Source organism: Elaeis guineensis, chromosome 11, assembly GCF_000442705.2.
Source record: "Elaeis guineensis isolate ETL-2024a chromosome 11, EG11, whole genome shotgun sequence".
Taxonomy (NCBI): Eukaryota; Viridiplantae; Streptophyta; class Magnoliopsida; order Arecales; family Arecaceae; genus Elaeis; species Elaeis guineensis.
Genome location: NC_026003.2, coordinates 102978671 through 102993541, shown reverse-complemented (window position 1 = coordinate 102993541; position 14871 = coordinate 102978671). Strand labels below are relative to the sequence as shown.

The window sequence follows — 14871 nt, the reverse complement described above, 5'->3', positions numbered from 1 at the left end:
CTGTTGTTGGATCGTCGATAAGGGCACGGACACGAGCACGATCCAATAATGACTTCGTTAACGACAATGATGATAGCACTTCAGGGTCAAAGTCTTCTATGACTCCCGTCGAAGATGACTATATGGACACGAGTTCAGAATCTGAGAACAATAATTAATATGAATAAGTAATTCAATTTATTTTTTTTATTATATCATGTAATACTTGAGTTTTTTTGATTACTTACTGATTTAAATTATTTTAATCATTGCAGCATCATGACTGATCCTGGACGTAGACATTCACGGGGTAGGCAGCAGGCTCTGCTTGATGATACACATCCTCACTTTAGCATTTTGCATGATGAGTCAGAGGATTTAGATGAGACTCAGTTGTCCGAGTCCACAGAGCCGCCTAGTGCTCAGCCAGAGCTTGCCCAGCCGGAGGCCATGGTACCGCAGCATCATCCTCTTACAGGTACATCTCTATCAATTTATAAACCACATATATTTTTTTGTTATATGCATTTAGTGATACATGATATATGTTCATTTCATCAATTTTTACATGTAGGAACACAGCATCGACGTGCAGTGCGTGGTCCTAGTAGGGGTCTTGTTTTGGAAAAATATGTGCATACACACAATGAAAAACCGAAGGTACATATATTTCGAGATCATCCGGTTGGCACAGAGGCTAGCATCGTCGCAAATGAGATCAGTTTGTATATGTGGAATCATTTTCCGTGGGCTGCTGAAAGTTTCAAGCATGTAGCTCCTCGATACCGTGATGCTCTAGTCTCTCACATCAGGGTAAGAATTAAATTTGGATGTCTTGCATATCATTACATGATCCATATTATTTTTGGTTATATAAATAAATTTTTTATTATATGAATAATTTCATGTATTGCTTTTTGGTATGATTACTGTGTAGGATAATATTGACTTCGAGGATTGCACTGACGAAGAAGTGACGGCATGTATTCTCAAAATGGCTGCAAATAGATACAGAGATCGGCGATGTAGGCTTCATAAATACTGCAATGAGCTGCAGGCGAAGGGATTGATCCTGTGACCCAGCCATATAGAAATTGGGCTGGGTCTAGTGACGATTGGCGGTGGTTATGTGAGCATTTTGGAAGTGAGGCATTTCAGGTATGTCTAGTGTTCCAAGTTTTTTTAATGATGTTATGTCCTTTATTGGTTATAACTGTATGTATTTTGTAGCGACGATCGGAGGCGAATAAGGTGAATAGGAGCAAGATTGATTCTATTCACACGCAAGGAAGTGCCTCTTTTGCACAGGGAATGAAAAGGATGGTACGTAACTACATTTGCAATCATACTTTGTAACTTTTTATTAAATATTTATATTATTTTGATATCTTTTTTTTCTTTTTTTTTGTTTGAACAGGGACTATCCGGAGTCGACGCCTATGCTAAATTCTATCAAAACAAGAGTGGCGAGTTCGTGATCGAGGAGGCGAGGCAGCGTCATGTAAGTATCATTACTCTACATTTTGAATACTTTTAAAGAGTTTGAAAAAAATTTATGATTTTATTTGGTTTATTGTGAAGGAAAAAATGTTAGAATTGAGAGAGCAGGCGACGAGGGAGGTGGGATCTGATGGTGATACTGGATCGCAGCAGGTTTGTTTGATGACAGATGATACGATTTTGGATACCGTCCTCGGGCGACAGCTAGGATCTGATCATAGCATGCGGTCCAAAAAATCACGCAGTTCGTCATCCGGCCGGTCTGATGATGCATCGGTGCCAGAGGCAGTTAGGACATCCATGAGCATGATGCAAGATCAGATTAGTTACTGGATGAATCGTAGTCAGACGCTCGAGAGGATCGTAGCTGCGGTGGTGGGACGGCTCGGTATTGATGCTTCTGAATTAGCACCTCTACAGTCACATGATGCCGCCTCTGCACCACCATCGCGACACATATCGGGTCAGGGATCGATGCCTGGAGGAGGGAACGAGGCCAATGAGTCAGATCATACTTAGTTTGTACTTATTTTAAATTTAAAATGGTGTATGGACTTATATTTTTGTATATGACAAAGATGGTTATGAAACTTTTTGATACTTAAAATTGGTCTTTTGACTTAGAATATTTTTATTGTGTTAACATACTGTTTATTTAAAATATATTTGATCAGATAATTTGTATTTGAGCAGATTTTTTTGGAAAATTAATAAAAATTTTATTTTTTATCCAAAATTTATTTTAGCGACGAAATATTAATTTCGTCGCAAAAAAAATTTGTGAATCCAAAAAAGTAAAACTTTTATTATTCATTGCGACGAAATTTTTTATTTCGTTGCTATTTTTGCGACGAAAAAATAGTTTCGTCGCTAAAAATTATAACTTTTTGCGATGAAATTTTTATTTCGTCGCAATTATGGCGACGAATATTTTTATTTCGTCGCCCTTATAGCGACGAAATTATTATTTCGTCGCCATTATAGCGACGAAATTTTTTTTTCATCGCAATTATTGTGACGAAATTATTTCGTTGCTATTTTTGCGACGAAAAAATAGTTTCGTCGCTAAAAATTTAAACTTTTTGCAACGAAATTTTTATTTCGTCGCAATTATGGCGACGCATTTTTTATTTCGTCGTAATTATGGCGACGAATTTTTTTATTTCGTCGCCCTTCTAGCGATGAAATTTTTATTTCGTTGCTATTATAGCGACGAAATTTTTTTTTCGTCGCAATTATAGCGACGAACATTTTTTTCGTCGCAATTTTTGCGATGAAATTTTTGCGACAAATTATTTTGCGACGAAATCCGTCGCTAAGTTTTGCGACGAATTTCATTTTCGTCGCAAAAAATAAGAAAAAAATTTTTTTAATCAAAATATTTAGCGACGAAATTTTTTTCGTTGCAATTTTAGCGACGAAAATTTAAGCTCTTGCGACAAAATATTTTCATCACTAATACAATACATAACTTCGTCGTCTGGGTTTACTATTTTTTACGACGAAATAAAATATTTTCGTCGCTAAGGTCTTTTGCTACGAGGCTTTCTCTACAAATTTTTAGCGACGATATATTTTGTCGCAAATACGTTTAGCGACGAAAATATGATTTTTAGCGACGAAAAAATTTCGTCGCAAAAAATCAAATTTCTTGTAGTGATACTTTCAGGTTCCTATCAGGATCGGGCACAATTGTGGAAGGCCACCATTGGGCTCCACCTCATATGTCAGTAGAATAACCTAAATGAAAGCTAAGATAAGAAGAAATGCGTAATCTTGTTTTTTTGCTCTCGTTTGGTGGTTTTCTTGGTTTCTTTGATAGATTTCGTTAATCGTCTCAATGCTGAGAGGAAAGGTATGGCTGTCATGAATCCGTGGTCCTATAAGAGGTAATGAAGAAGTTCCAATGATAAATAAAAACTTTTTTCTTCATTGATGGGTTGATCTGATGCATTGGAATGGTAATATAGGAGCTATATTATGATCGTTAGAATCTCATCTATTATAGAATCTTAGATATTACAACTGTCATATATTGCATGCAGAATCTCGATATATTAGTAAGTAATAGCATTTTGGATATCTATATAGTGTACGCCGAATCTTGATATGCCAATCTATATCCTTCCAAAGCTCATGAGATCCGGTTGTCGTATTCACATTTAGTATATGTATCAAATTATGGGATTTTGTTGTTGTATTCTACTATATCTAATCCTAAAATCAAGAAGTTTAACTTGTATATAAAGCTTATTAGTACCATGAACATGCAAGTAATTCAAATCTCATTTTCAATACAAACTTTTGGAGCAACAAGTATGGATTTTTGCAGCATGACCTTTCCAAGGTTGATCTTGTGCTCCCAGCTCATGGGAATGAGTTTGTCCTTGAGGGTTCTGATCGATCTCTTGGATCAATCTCTTAAGGAACTTCAAAATAAAATTTAGAAAAAAAAACTGGCAAAAGTTTTTTTTTTTTTTTTGAATTGGTTATTGAAATAGAAAACTAAGATGCTGCATTTGGACTCCCAGAACTGTTCTCTTTTTCTTCCGCTTGTTTTTATCGGATTCATCACGGCAATGGCGAAGCCCACTCGACTGGAAAACCCTACATTTTCTAGAATCCAGGAAGCTGCTGCTTCTGCTTCCCCTCTCACCACTGTCATTAAAGCGGCCAAACCTCCACCTTCATCACCTACTTTTCGTGACGATGAGTAGCCTCCCTCATCTCATAGGGCAGGTTTCTCTGGCAACATATCACTGGAACTTGGACCCACAAGACCTCCCCCATGGGACGTAAATTCCCCCGGGGACTGACGACAGAGGTGGAAGGAGGGCCCTTGGAGGTCGTGATACCTGCATTCGAGGCGTATCGACTTATGATGGCATATGGGAAATGATGTCTTCTGGCCTGAGATGGATGCGCATAAGATCTCTTAGCCACCGACTACATGGAGTTCATTTTTCTCCAGCGGAAAGACAGACATGGGAGCAGATGCCAGTAAGATGAACAGCTTCATGATACTCCCGGGGGAAGTGCTTAAGGAATCTGAGGTTGATGGGACTGAGAATGGAAGACAAGGAGTACTACAATGGGAGCTTGATAGAAGCACAAAGAGGAAGCAGGGCAAGGCATGCCCATTCTGAAGTGCTCTTCTTCCAACAGTGCAGACAAGTGAGCTGGAATTTTTTCTTCTCACTTTCATACTTAATTTTATATACTACATTTTCTTTGTGTTTGTGGCAGTTGCCTGAAGATTCTTTGTTAATTTGAATCTGTACTAGCACAAAATACTCCGTAAAATCTGAATTACTACTGAGATGAAAATGAGTGAATTAAGTAGGTAGTTGTGTTTTGTACTAGTTGTAAGATAAAATATGCTAGATTCTTATTAGAGTTCAGGACTCTTATATCATATAGTTTTCTCTTTGGATACCGTTTACGGAAGTACTTCTTATGGTAGAATAGATTCCTGGTTGTTAAAGTTTTATGTTGCATTTTCTTGTTCTTTTGGATGAATCAGCTAGATATTTGAAAATCTGCTTTCCTGAAAAAAAATCACATATAAATGAATTGCTTGTCAAAACAAATTACCATTAGGGGACGTTTGGTATGCATAATCCACTCGGGGTCAAGAGTGATATGGATGGAGCTGATGAGATTACTATATTTAGTTGCATCATGGTGATCCTACATGGCAGTGATTTCAAATCATCCTCTTTACAAATCACCGTCCAATGCGGTGATAAACAATCTACTCTTGAGGATGGGTATCCAACATTACTCTATCACAATGATTTTATATTAAAATATGTTAACCAAAATATCCTCGCAATCGAAACTTTCGAAAAGAAAAATCATTTTTTTAGTTATGATATTTTTTCCGCATGTATGGGGTGGGTACTCGAGGAGTCTGCTCCACGAAAGAGAAATAACGCATGCTGATACTTGGGGCGTCATCTCCATGAAAGAGAAAGAAATCTTTCTTCCTCTTATTTTCTGATTAAAAAGAGAAAAAGTTTATTTGGTTTTGTTCTAAACTTTTTTTTACCCCAATTCTCAATCCCAACTCCCAAAGCAGCATAATTCGAAGTGGCATTTCCTCAACCCAATCACGAGGCTTTCCTTTTGTTCCATCTCTTCTTATCATTTTTTCTTTTTGGTTTCTATATGAAGTTTATGTTTCTAGTTGTATCTAGCTAAATACTATATTTTTTTTTAATCTTCGGTCCATAACTAAAGTGTCACTTTTTAAATAAATATTATAGTTAGTCAATTTGTTTAGTAGATAACATAAAAAAATTTATTTGAGATATATCGGAGGTATTTTTGGTATTATATAGTCGGTAATATTGGATTCCCGTAGCATACCAAACAAGTTACTTGTATACATCTAGAGATCTTTAATCACTACACTATGGCAAACCAAACATCATAATCTTAGATCATTAGAGATTAGATCACCTTAGGATTTGGATCATTAGGATCTTGGATCACCATGGTGATCCAAGTTGAGTCACCAAACGCCCCTTTAGCTTTTCTGTCAAATGAACGATATCTTGCTTTGACTAACTATACTACTTTTGGATTTAGACTTTGGCAACAGTGATTCTGCATGGGGACATAAGAGTTCCTCCCTCCTTCCTATAGAGCAGCTAATATATACAATTAAAAGTAGCTCTTTTTATCTGGGGGGCTTTTGATTTTCTAGTTTTCAGATATGGGTATTATTCATGAGGAAAGATGGATGCCATTTTCGTAGAATCAGGAAGTGGTTCAGGGTTCCGTGGATCTGATGATGCCCTTTTACATTTTTGGACTAACAGGGTAAAGCTGTAAAGGTGATGCTTGGAATGATAACATGATAATTTATATTCTCTCTGATTGCTGTTCTTTGCAAGGGGACACTGAAGTTTGGGGCCTGGGGTGCATTGACAGCTTAGATAGTTGCTTGTTTGACCTTCCCTTAATGCTTATTTCTTGTACAAATGTTAGATGAGAACATGACGTGGCACCAGAAAAAAAAAAAAAAAATCTCAAGAAAGCAAATGGAAAAGGAAAATAAAATAAAAAAATAAAGAAATCAAGGGAAAGAAAAACAATCCATTTTAGGATTTTCAATTTGTCATTCCAAGCTACTCCTTCAATACAATAGGTAGGAGTTTTTAAATAAACTTTTAAATAAGATAGAAACAAGACAAAATCTCTTTAAGATGGAAACAAATTTTTTTCGCAATATGAAAACAAGATAAAATCTCTCAAATAAGATGGAAATAAAACAAAATCTCTCTATAATAGAAAGAAGATAAAATCTCTCATATATCTCTCAATTATTCAAAATCCCACAATTCTTAAATTACGATGTCTCTGTCTAAAATAAGTGCAGAATTTCTGATTCACATTATTTCCTTCCAGCTAGAAAGAACTAACCTCTGGCAAGAACTTGCTGTGTAACTCATCCTCATGAACCCAAGTAGTATCATAATCTGACCGGTCCTGCTATTTAACTAAAAATCTTTGAAATCCATCTTGAGCAGAAGAAATAATCTCATCAATAATAATATACTCAATACGATCCGATGATCACGATGGTAGTGAAAGAAGAACTATGACCGGCACTAAAGATGAAGTAGTGCAACTGGTAGAAACATCTTCATGCATAGTAGGAAGCTTTAATGTGTCCCAATAAGAAAATAAATCCATAATACTAAAAATTAGACTAAATTTTAAATTAGAATGTAGCTCTAAATAATAAGCATTAGATCCAAGTTTACATAAAAAGTGAAAGGGATCGGTAACTCAAGAATGCAATTTCTTGAATGAATGTTTAGGATAATATTCTGGATGAATATGAGCCATCACACAATCTCCCTCAGTAAATTCTACTTTTTTATCATGAGCATGAATAGAAAGTTTATATTTTTTAATGCTCGTAACAATCTTTCACCAAATATCAACATGAATGTCATGAATATATTGAGCAAAAGAGATGGCAAGCTCAGATTTATGATTATCTATAGGTAAAAGAATAAGATCAATTGGTTGACGGGGATTAAAGCTATGAATAATTTCAAAAAGATTCTTGCCAGTAAACCATTTCACTGAGCTATTATAGGCAAAAATGATAAGAATCAAAAATTTCATACTTATTTTAGGTGGAGACATCGTAATTTAGGAATTATGAGATTTTGAATAATGGAGAGATATTTGAGAGATTTTATCTTATTTTTATTTTAAAGAGATTTTATCTTATTTTCATATTGAGAGAAAATATTATTTCTATTTTAGAGAAATTTTTTTTTATTTTTATCTTATTTGAGAGATTTTATATTGTTTCCATATTGAAAGAGATTCTATCTTGTCTTCATTTTAGAGAGATTTTATCTTGTTTCTATTTTATTTGAGAGTCTATTTAAAAACTCCTATTGTATTGAAGGGATAGCTTAGAATGACAAATTAAAAATTCTAAAGTGTGATGTTTTTTTTTCTCTTGATTTCTTAATTTTTTTTTATTTTATTTTCTTTTCTATTTGCTTTCTTAATTTTTTTTTTTTTGATCTAGGGAAGTATGAAATAAAAGAAAGCATCTAAGCAATTGTAGAAGTTACCAATAATTTGAAAAAGTCACAAAGTTCAATGAAAGAACCATAACTTATATGAGACGAGATCAATTACCTTAAATAGATTTGCACAGTGTGCAAAAAATGATCTGACAGTGCTCTGATACCAAATCGATGTGGCACCAAAAAAAAACTCAAGAAAGCAAATAAGAAAGAAAAATAAAATGAAAGAAAAATAAAAAAATCAAGAGAAAGAAAAAAAGCCCACTTTAAGATTTTTAATTTTTCATTTCAAGCTGCCTCTTCAATATAATAGGAGTCTTTACATAGACTTTCAAATGAGATAAAAATAAGATAAATTTTTTCTAAGATAAAAATAAGATAAAATCTCTCTCAATATAGAAATAAGATAAAATCTCTTTAAGATAGAAATAAATTTTTTTCTCAATATGAAAACAAGATAAAATCTCTCAAATAAGATGCAAACAAGATAAAATCTCTCTAAGATGGAAACAAGATGAATCTCTTAAATATCTTTCAAATATTCAAAATCCCATAATTTCTAAATTACGATATCTTTGCCTAAAATAAGTGTAGAATTTTTGATTCTCATCATTTTTTCTAGCTCGAAAGAACTCGTTTCTGACAAGAAATTATGGTATAACTGATCCTCATAAACCTAAGTAGCATTTGAATCTAGCCGGTCCAGTCATTTAATCAAAAATCTTTAAAATCCACCATGAATAGAAGAAACAATCTCATCAATGATACTACGCTCAATATAGTCTAGTGACGACGATAGAAGTGAAGGAAGAACTGGGACTGGTGCTGAAGATGAAGTAATGCAATTGGTAAGAATACCTACACACACAGTAGGATGCTCAAATATGCCCCGATAAGGAAACAAGTCTCCAATATTAAAAACTAGACTAAATTTTAAATCAAAAGGTAACTCTAAATTGTAAGCATTGGATCAAAGTTTACGAAGGATGCAACGGGGACTAATAGCTCAAGTATGCAATTTCTTGGACTAATATTTGGGATAACATTCTAGACAAATACGAGCCATCATATAGTTATCCTCATTAAACTCCACATTCCTATAATGAGCATCGGTAGGAAGTTTATATTTTTTGATGTTCTTTGCAATCTTTCGTTGAATATCGGCATGAGTGTCATGAATATATTGAGCAAAAGAGTTGACAGTGATTATCTAGAGGTAAAGGAGCAAGGTCAATGGATTGATGAGGATTAAAGTAATAAACAATTTCAAAAAGGCTCTTGCCAGTAGACCAATTTACTAAGCTGTTATAGGTAAAAATGATGAGAATCAGAAATTTTGCACTTATTTTAGCCAAAGATGTCATAATTTAAAAATTATAAGATTTTGAATAATTGAGAGATATTTGAGAGATTTTATCTTGTTTCAATATTGAGAAAAAATCTTGCTTCCATCTTAGAAAGATTTTATTTATTTCTATGTTATTTGAGAGATTTTTTCTTATTTCCATATTGAGAGAGATTTTATCTTATTTTATCCAAGAGAGATTTTATTTTATTTTCATCTTATTAGTCCATTTAAAGACTCCTATTGTATTGAAGGGGCAATTTAGAACGACAAATTAAAAACCCTAAAGTGGACTATTTTTTTCTCTCTTGATTTCTTTATTTTTCTTTCATGTTATTTTTCTTTCCTATTTGCTTTCTTGAGTTTTTTTTAGGGGGAGGGTTTGGGAAAACATAAAATAAAAAAGAGGATCTAAGCAATCGTAGAAGCTATCCACAATTTGAAGAAGTTATAAGGTTCAATACCTTATATAAGATGAGATTAATTATCTCAAATTGATTTGCATTGTGCATAGAAAGTGATCTGACAAGGCTCTGATACCAAATTGATGTGATACCCCCCAAAAAAAACTCAAAAAATCAAATAAAAAAGAAAAATAAAATGAAAGAAAAATAAAGAAATCAAGAGAAAGAAAAATAGTCTATTTTAAGATTTTTAATTTGTCATTCCAAGCTGCCCTTCAATACAATAGAAGTCTTTCAATAGATTCCCAAATAAGTTGAAAATAAGATAAAATCTCTCTAAGATGGAAACAAGATAAAATCTCTCTCAATATAGAAACAAGATAAAATCTCTCAGATAAGATAGAAACAAAATAAAATTTCTCTAAAATGGAAACAAGATCTTCTCTCAATATAGAAACCAGATAAAATCTAAATGAAAACAATCTAAAATCTATAAAAATAAGATAAAATTTCTCAAATATCTCTTAATTATTTAAAATCTCATAATTTCTAAATTACGATGTCTCCGTGCAAATTCTTGATTCTCATCAGAACAACTTCTTATGAATTCCATTTGTACAAATTAATAGGAAGCACCAAGTCTGCAAGATCGTATTTTAATTCATCATCTATGCAAAGATTTTTTTTTTTTTTTTTAAATCTAGATGTACACTGCCCAGTAGACTGCTGTTCTACCTTAATGAATTCAATGCCCTATTTAGTTTTCACTCTTGTAGATGGCCGAGAGGATAAACCAGGAATTGCCATATGGACTACTTTTTATAGAAAATTTCAGTTTATAGATTTTGGCTCTTATTGTTTTGTCCTTCCCAGTTGCTATTCATTTTGCTGTTGATTCTCTTGGTGGATTGAAATATTCTTGATTTTTATATTACTGTAGCAATTAATACTAATAAATCCAGAATATGCCGGAGCTGCAAGTCACCAAATGCAAACAAGGATAAGGAAAAGGTAGTGGATTTGTCACGATCAAAATGCCTCCCCCAAACAATTAAATTGACATCCAACAAGCAGCCCAAGAAAGAAACAATGAGCTCACTTATTTCAGATGGCCTAAGGAACTCTTCAGCTGGGGCAGAGAGTCATCTAAGGTTGCAAGCAGAAGAATAACTGATGCTTCCTCGGTAAAAGGTACACACCTGCGGTTAGAATCATTCAGCGAAGAAAAAGCATTAGGTGAGCAAGAAGATTGAGGAAAGTTAAGTTCAACAGCATCATTTGCCCTCCCCCAACATATTTATGGTCGTAAGGTTACTTCTGTCTCTTCATGGAGAATGTGTTAATTTATTCCAGCAGGCTTACTTCGGGGGCTCAGGTGATAATTCAATCTAGAACACCATGCAATGACAGTAGAGATGGATCTGTTTGATAGGTGGAGTGTCCTCATGCACACTCTAGATAGCTTTGTAGAGGAGACCTGGTTTGTGATTTTCAACATGATTGTAAGTGCATTTTAGGTCAATTTATAGAGTACTAGGTAGTTTTAGATCATTTTCATGGTAGACAAGGTTTAATAGTACCTAACTGGTGTCTTTCTGACAACCACTGTTTTGTTCACAATTTTTTGTTTTTTGTAAACTGCCTCTAGAATGTATCCTTTGTTTACCTAATCGATAACCATTAAGCCTTCTCCCATCTAATTATTGTCAACTTTATGGATCCTTTCTTTGCAAATTAATTATTTCAAGAAAGGCCTTTATCAAGAATAGTATATGTTTGGACTGGCACAAAGTTCATGGGATGCCCAGATTGTCAGGGGAACAAAAGAAATGCATTTTATTTGTTGTTCTTCACCATTAGACTGCATGTTCTTGAAATCTTAGCTTAACTAATACAAAGTTTCTCTCGCATTAGATTCTTGTAATGTAGAATTGTATTCTTCCTTTGAGAGCTGTAATGTAGATGAGTTGTTTTCTCTCCTGCATTTTCAGATGCTCAAAGTTTGGGATGTTGCCACTCTTCTGGTATTCTGATGATTTATTAATATTCTCAGAGAAGCTCTTTTTTTTTGGGTGTCTTTGAAGAAGCAGCTGCTACTATGATAATCATGGAAAATCTGCTCGATCAGATATCAATCTTTAGGATCAGGGACTTCATGGTCCTAGACATAAGCTGTAGGTGCAACAATTTACACTTAAGATATATTGGCTAGGTCCTGATACCTCCAACAATGAAGTGAGGACTTATTTTGGTGAGGATTTATTTTCTTTCTTTTCTTGGTAAATTATTGTCCTTTTAATGATGAAGAATTTAATTTTTGGAGTTTTTAAATGGTAACTAAATGTTAAGGTATGCGGATATTAACACTATTTGTATGAAATATGAACTATGTTATATTATATTGATAACCTACTATGCTTTATTGATGCTATTTTACATTTATGTATAAAAATATGCACACATTTATTGATTGTCCATCCTAGCTGCACTGAAGCATATCCTACTTTTGCAAGGTTCATTAAGTCACCTGTGGATATCATGTTGTATTCATATCCCATATCTATGTTCATACTTCGTGGGACATCAGTTACAAAGAAAACGAGAGTAAGAATACCGGTTTGCAGGTTGGAAACAGTCGGGTAAGCATCGGCTTTAGAGGAGGCCTGTGACCCATGAGCATGACGTTGCCTGAAAGGTGTCCTATAAATTTTTGCAAAGGGGTCTATGAACAGGATCAATACCTAAATATAGGCAAAACAAGGCAATTTTATTTGAACAATATTAATTAAAAAAATATAAAAATAATATTTTTTATAAAATATTTATCAAAATACTGTCTAAAATAAAATTATCCTATCATAGGATGACTTTATGTGCTGACTCACCACAAGTCACGCCATATGGATGGCTTAGTCAACAGCGTAGAGTCGTCCTACAAAAAAGCGACTCTATAAGTCGTCTTATGGTAGGGCGATTTTATTGCTTTGTTTGGATTGGGGTACACGAGAGTTCATAAGGAGAGGAGAGAGGAGGGTAATGGAGGGAAAGGGAGGGTAATGGAGGGTAAAGAAATTAATGAACTCTTGTTTGAAAAGGGAGGGAAAGGGTAAAGAAGGGTACATACCTTATCTTTGTTTGAATAGAGGGATTAAGAGAGGGGTAGAAGAACTTTTATATATATATTGACTAATATGTCTTTTCTCATTAATAGATTACCGTCAGCTCAGATACTGGTAGATTTTGAATCTCTATCACTGTAATCTGTCTTTCAAAGATTGTGATATCCGGATTTGCATGAGCGGCCTGCTAGCGAAGGGATGGCTATAGGGTTTCTGAGTTGTGCGAAGAGCAAAAGGGCGGTTGGGAAGATAGAGTATATAATGGTCTAGTTGTAATTTTAAAATTTTATTAAGAATAAGTTAGGAAAATAAAAATTAAGCGTGAACCTTCCCCTCCGTTACATCCCAAATCGGAGGGTATAGAAAATTAAATAAGTGAGGGGTACGAAGGGGTTGAGAGAACCCTTCTTTATCCTCCTTTACCTCTCAAAATATTTTACCAAATAGGGGTTTATTCTTTACCCTCCCCTCCCTTCCCCTTATGAACCCTCGTGTACCCCCAATTCAAACAATATGTATGAGTCACCTTATGATAGAGCGACTTTAACTGCGGACTTACACCGAAAGACCATTAGACTCTCCAATTATCGAGAGGGAGGTTGGGGGGCACGGGGAGGGGCGGCGGACATCGAGAGAGAGAGAGGGTCGGGGGACCAAAAGGGAGAGGGGCGGGGTGTTTGGTTTTTTTTTATTTTTTTTAGTGATGGGCAAAGGGGAGAGAGGAGTTTAATCTCCCCTCTCTCCTGACTAAACCCCTCTCTCCCCTCTCTCTCTCTCTCACTTAGGAGAAAAAAAAAAAAATCAAACACCCCACCTCTCTGCCTCTCAGTCCCCGACTCTCTACCTCTCGGCCCTCTCGGTCCCCGTCATCCCTCCCCACACCCCCCCAACCTCCCTCTCAATGGTTGAAGAGTAGTGGTCTCTCGATGTAGGCTGGTGGTTACTCAAAGTCGCTCCATCATAGGGTGACTCTATAAGTCATCCTACCATAGAACGATTCTATGTTATTGACTCTACCATCCACATGACGTGAGTTGTGGTGAGTCAGCATATAAAGTCGTCTTATGGTAGGACGATTTTATTTTGGATAGTATTTTGATAAATATTTTGTAAAGAATATTATTTTGATATTTTTTTTTAAATAATATTATTTAGGTAAAATTGCTGCGAAACAATATTCACTAATTATTAGCATGACAATCAGGAGTGTCTTAACATCATTCTTTCACTATTTGTCGGCCTGAAGATACTTGTGCTTCAAGGCTTGGCATTGCCTGGTATTCCCATGTTAATTGTGTATGAACAATTTACGTATGTTCATGTGGCTTAATTCTATGATTGACAATTCCTTTATTTGTTGCCAACTTATGCCTGTTAGTGGAGGAACAGAACATAGAAATGTTTCTATGTGTTAGACTAATGGGTTCATCCAGACTTAAACCCCCAAACTCCCTTATCCCTCCACATGGAGACGCAGTTTCCATGTTATGAACCTGTGACCTCTAGGTCACAATAGAGCAATCTTACTATTTTACCAAGTCTCGCCCTAAATGGGCTGAAACAACTGCAGTCAAAAACATGAACGCTTTTGATTTTTTTTGCCATAACAGTAGCATTAGGGTGATGCATTTCTTACCCGAGAAATCCATTGTAAAATTTACATAATCTATGTGCCATTCAATTGCTTATTGCTCCTTTTATAAACCTTTACTATTGTTAAGTATGCTACACAGCTATTTCTTTTGGCATTTTTTTTTCTTCATGCTGAAATGATTTTCCTCAATACATGTCTGCATCTCTAATCTCAGCTTAGACACCATTTGTCGGAGAACTGGTACCACTTGTTGTAGCAAAAAGAGAGAAGAAATAGGACAGACACAATCAAATACGTAGATTAGACCAAGTCTACCTCAATGGGGCATGCAAAGGCTTCACTATGAAAGAGAAAATAAGTACAAGAG

At 34.8% G+C, this 14871-nt stretch overlaps 1 protein-coding gene and 1 pseudogene across 1 annotated transcript; both read left to right on the top strand.

Annotated features, from left to right (window-relative positions):
• Positions 1–1383: 1383 nt before the first annotated feature.
• Positions 1384–2069, top strand: LOC140852630 (uncharacterized). The gene is made up of 2 exons (XM_073246153.1): positions 1384–1480; positions 1561–2069. Exon 2 carries the CDS (start codon positions 1567–1569, stop codon positions 1996–1998), a length of 432 nt encoding a protein of 143 aa, XP_073102254.1. The 5' UTR covers positions 1384–1480; positions 1561–1566; the 3' UTR covers positions 1999–2069.
• Positions 2070–3245: 1176 nt separating this feature from the next.
• On the top strand, positions 3246–11220 carry LOC140852408 (protein SOSEKI 4-like; annotated as a pseudogene).
• Positions 11221–14871: the final 3651 nt, after the last annotated feature.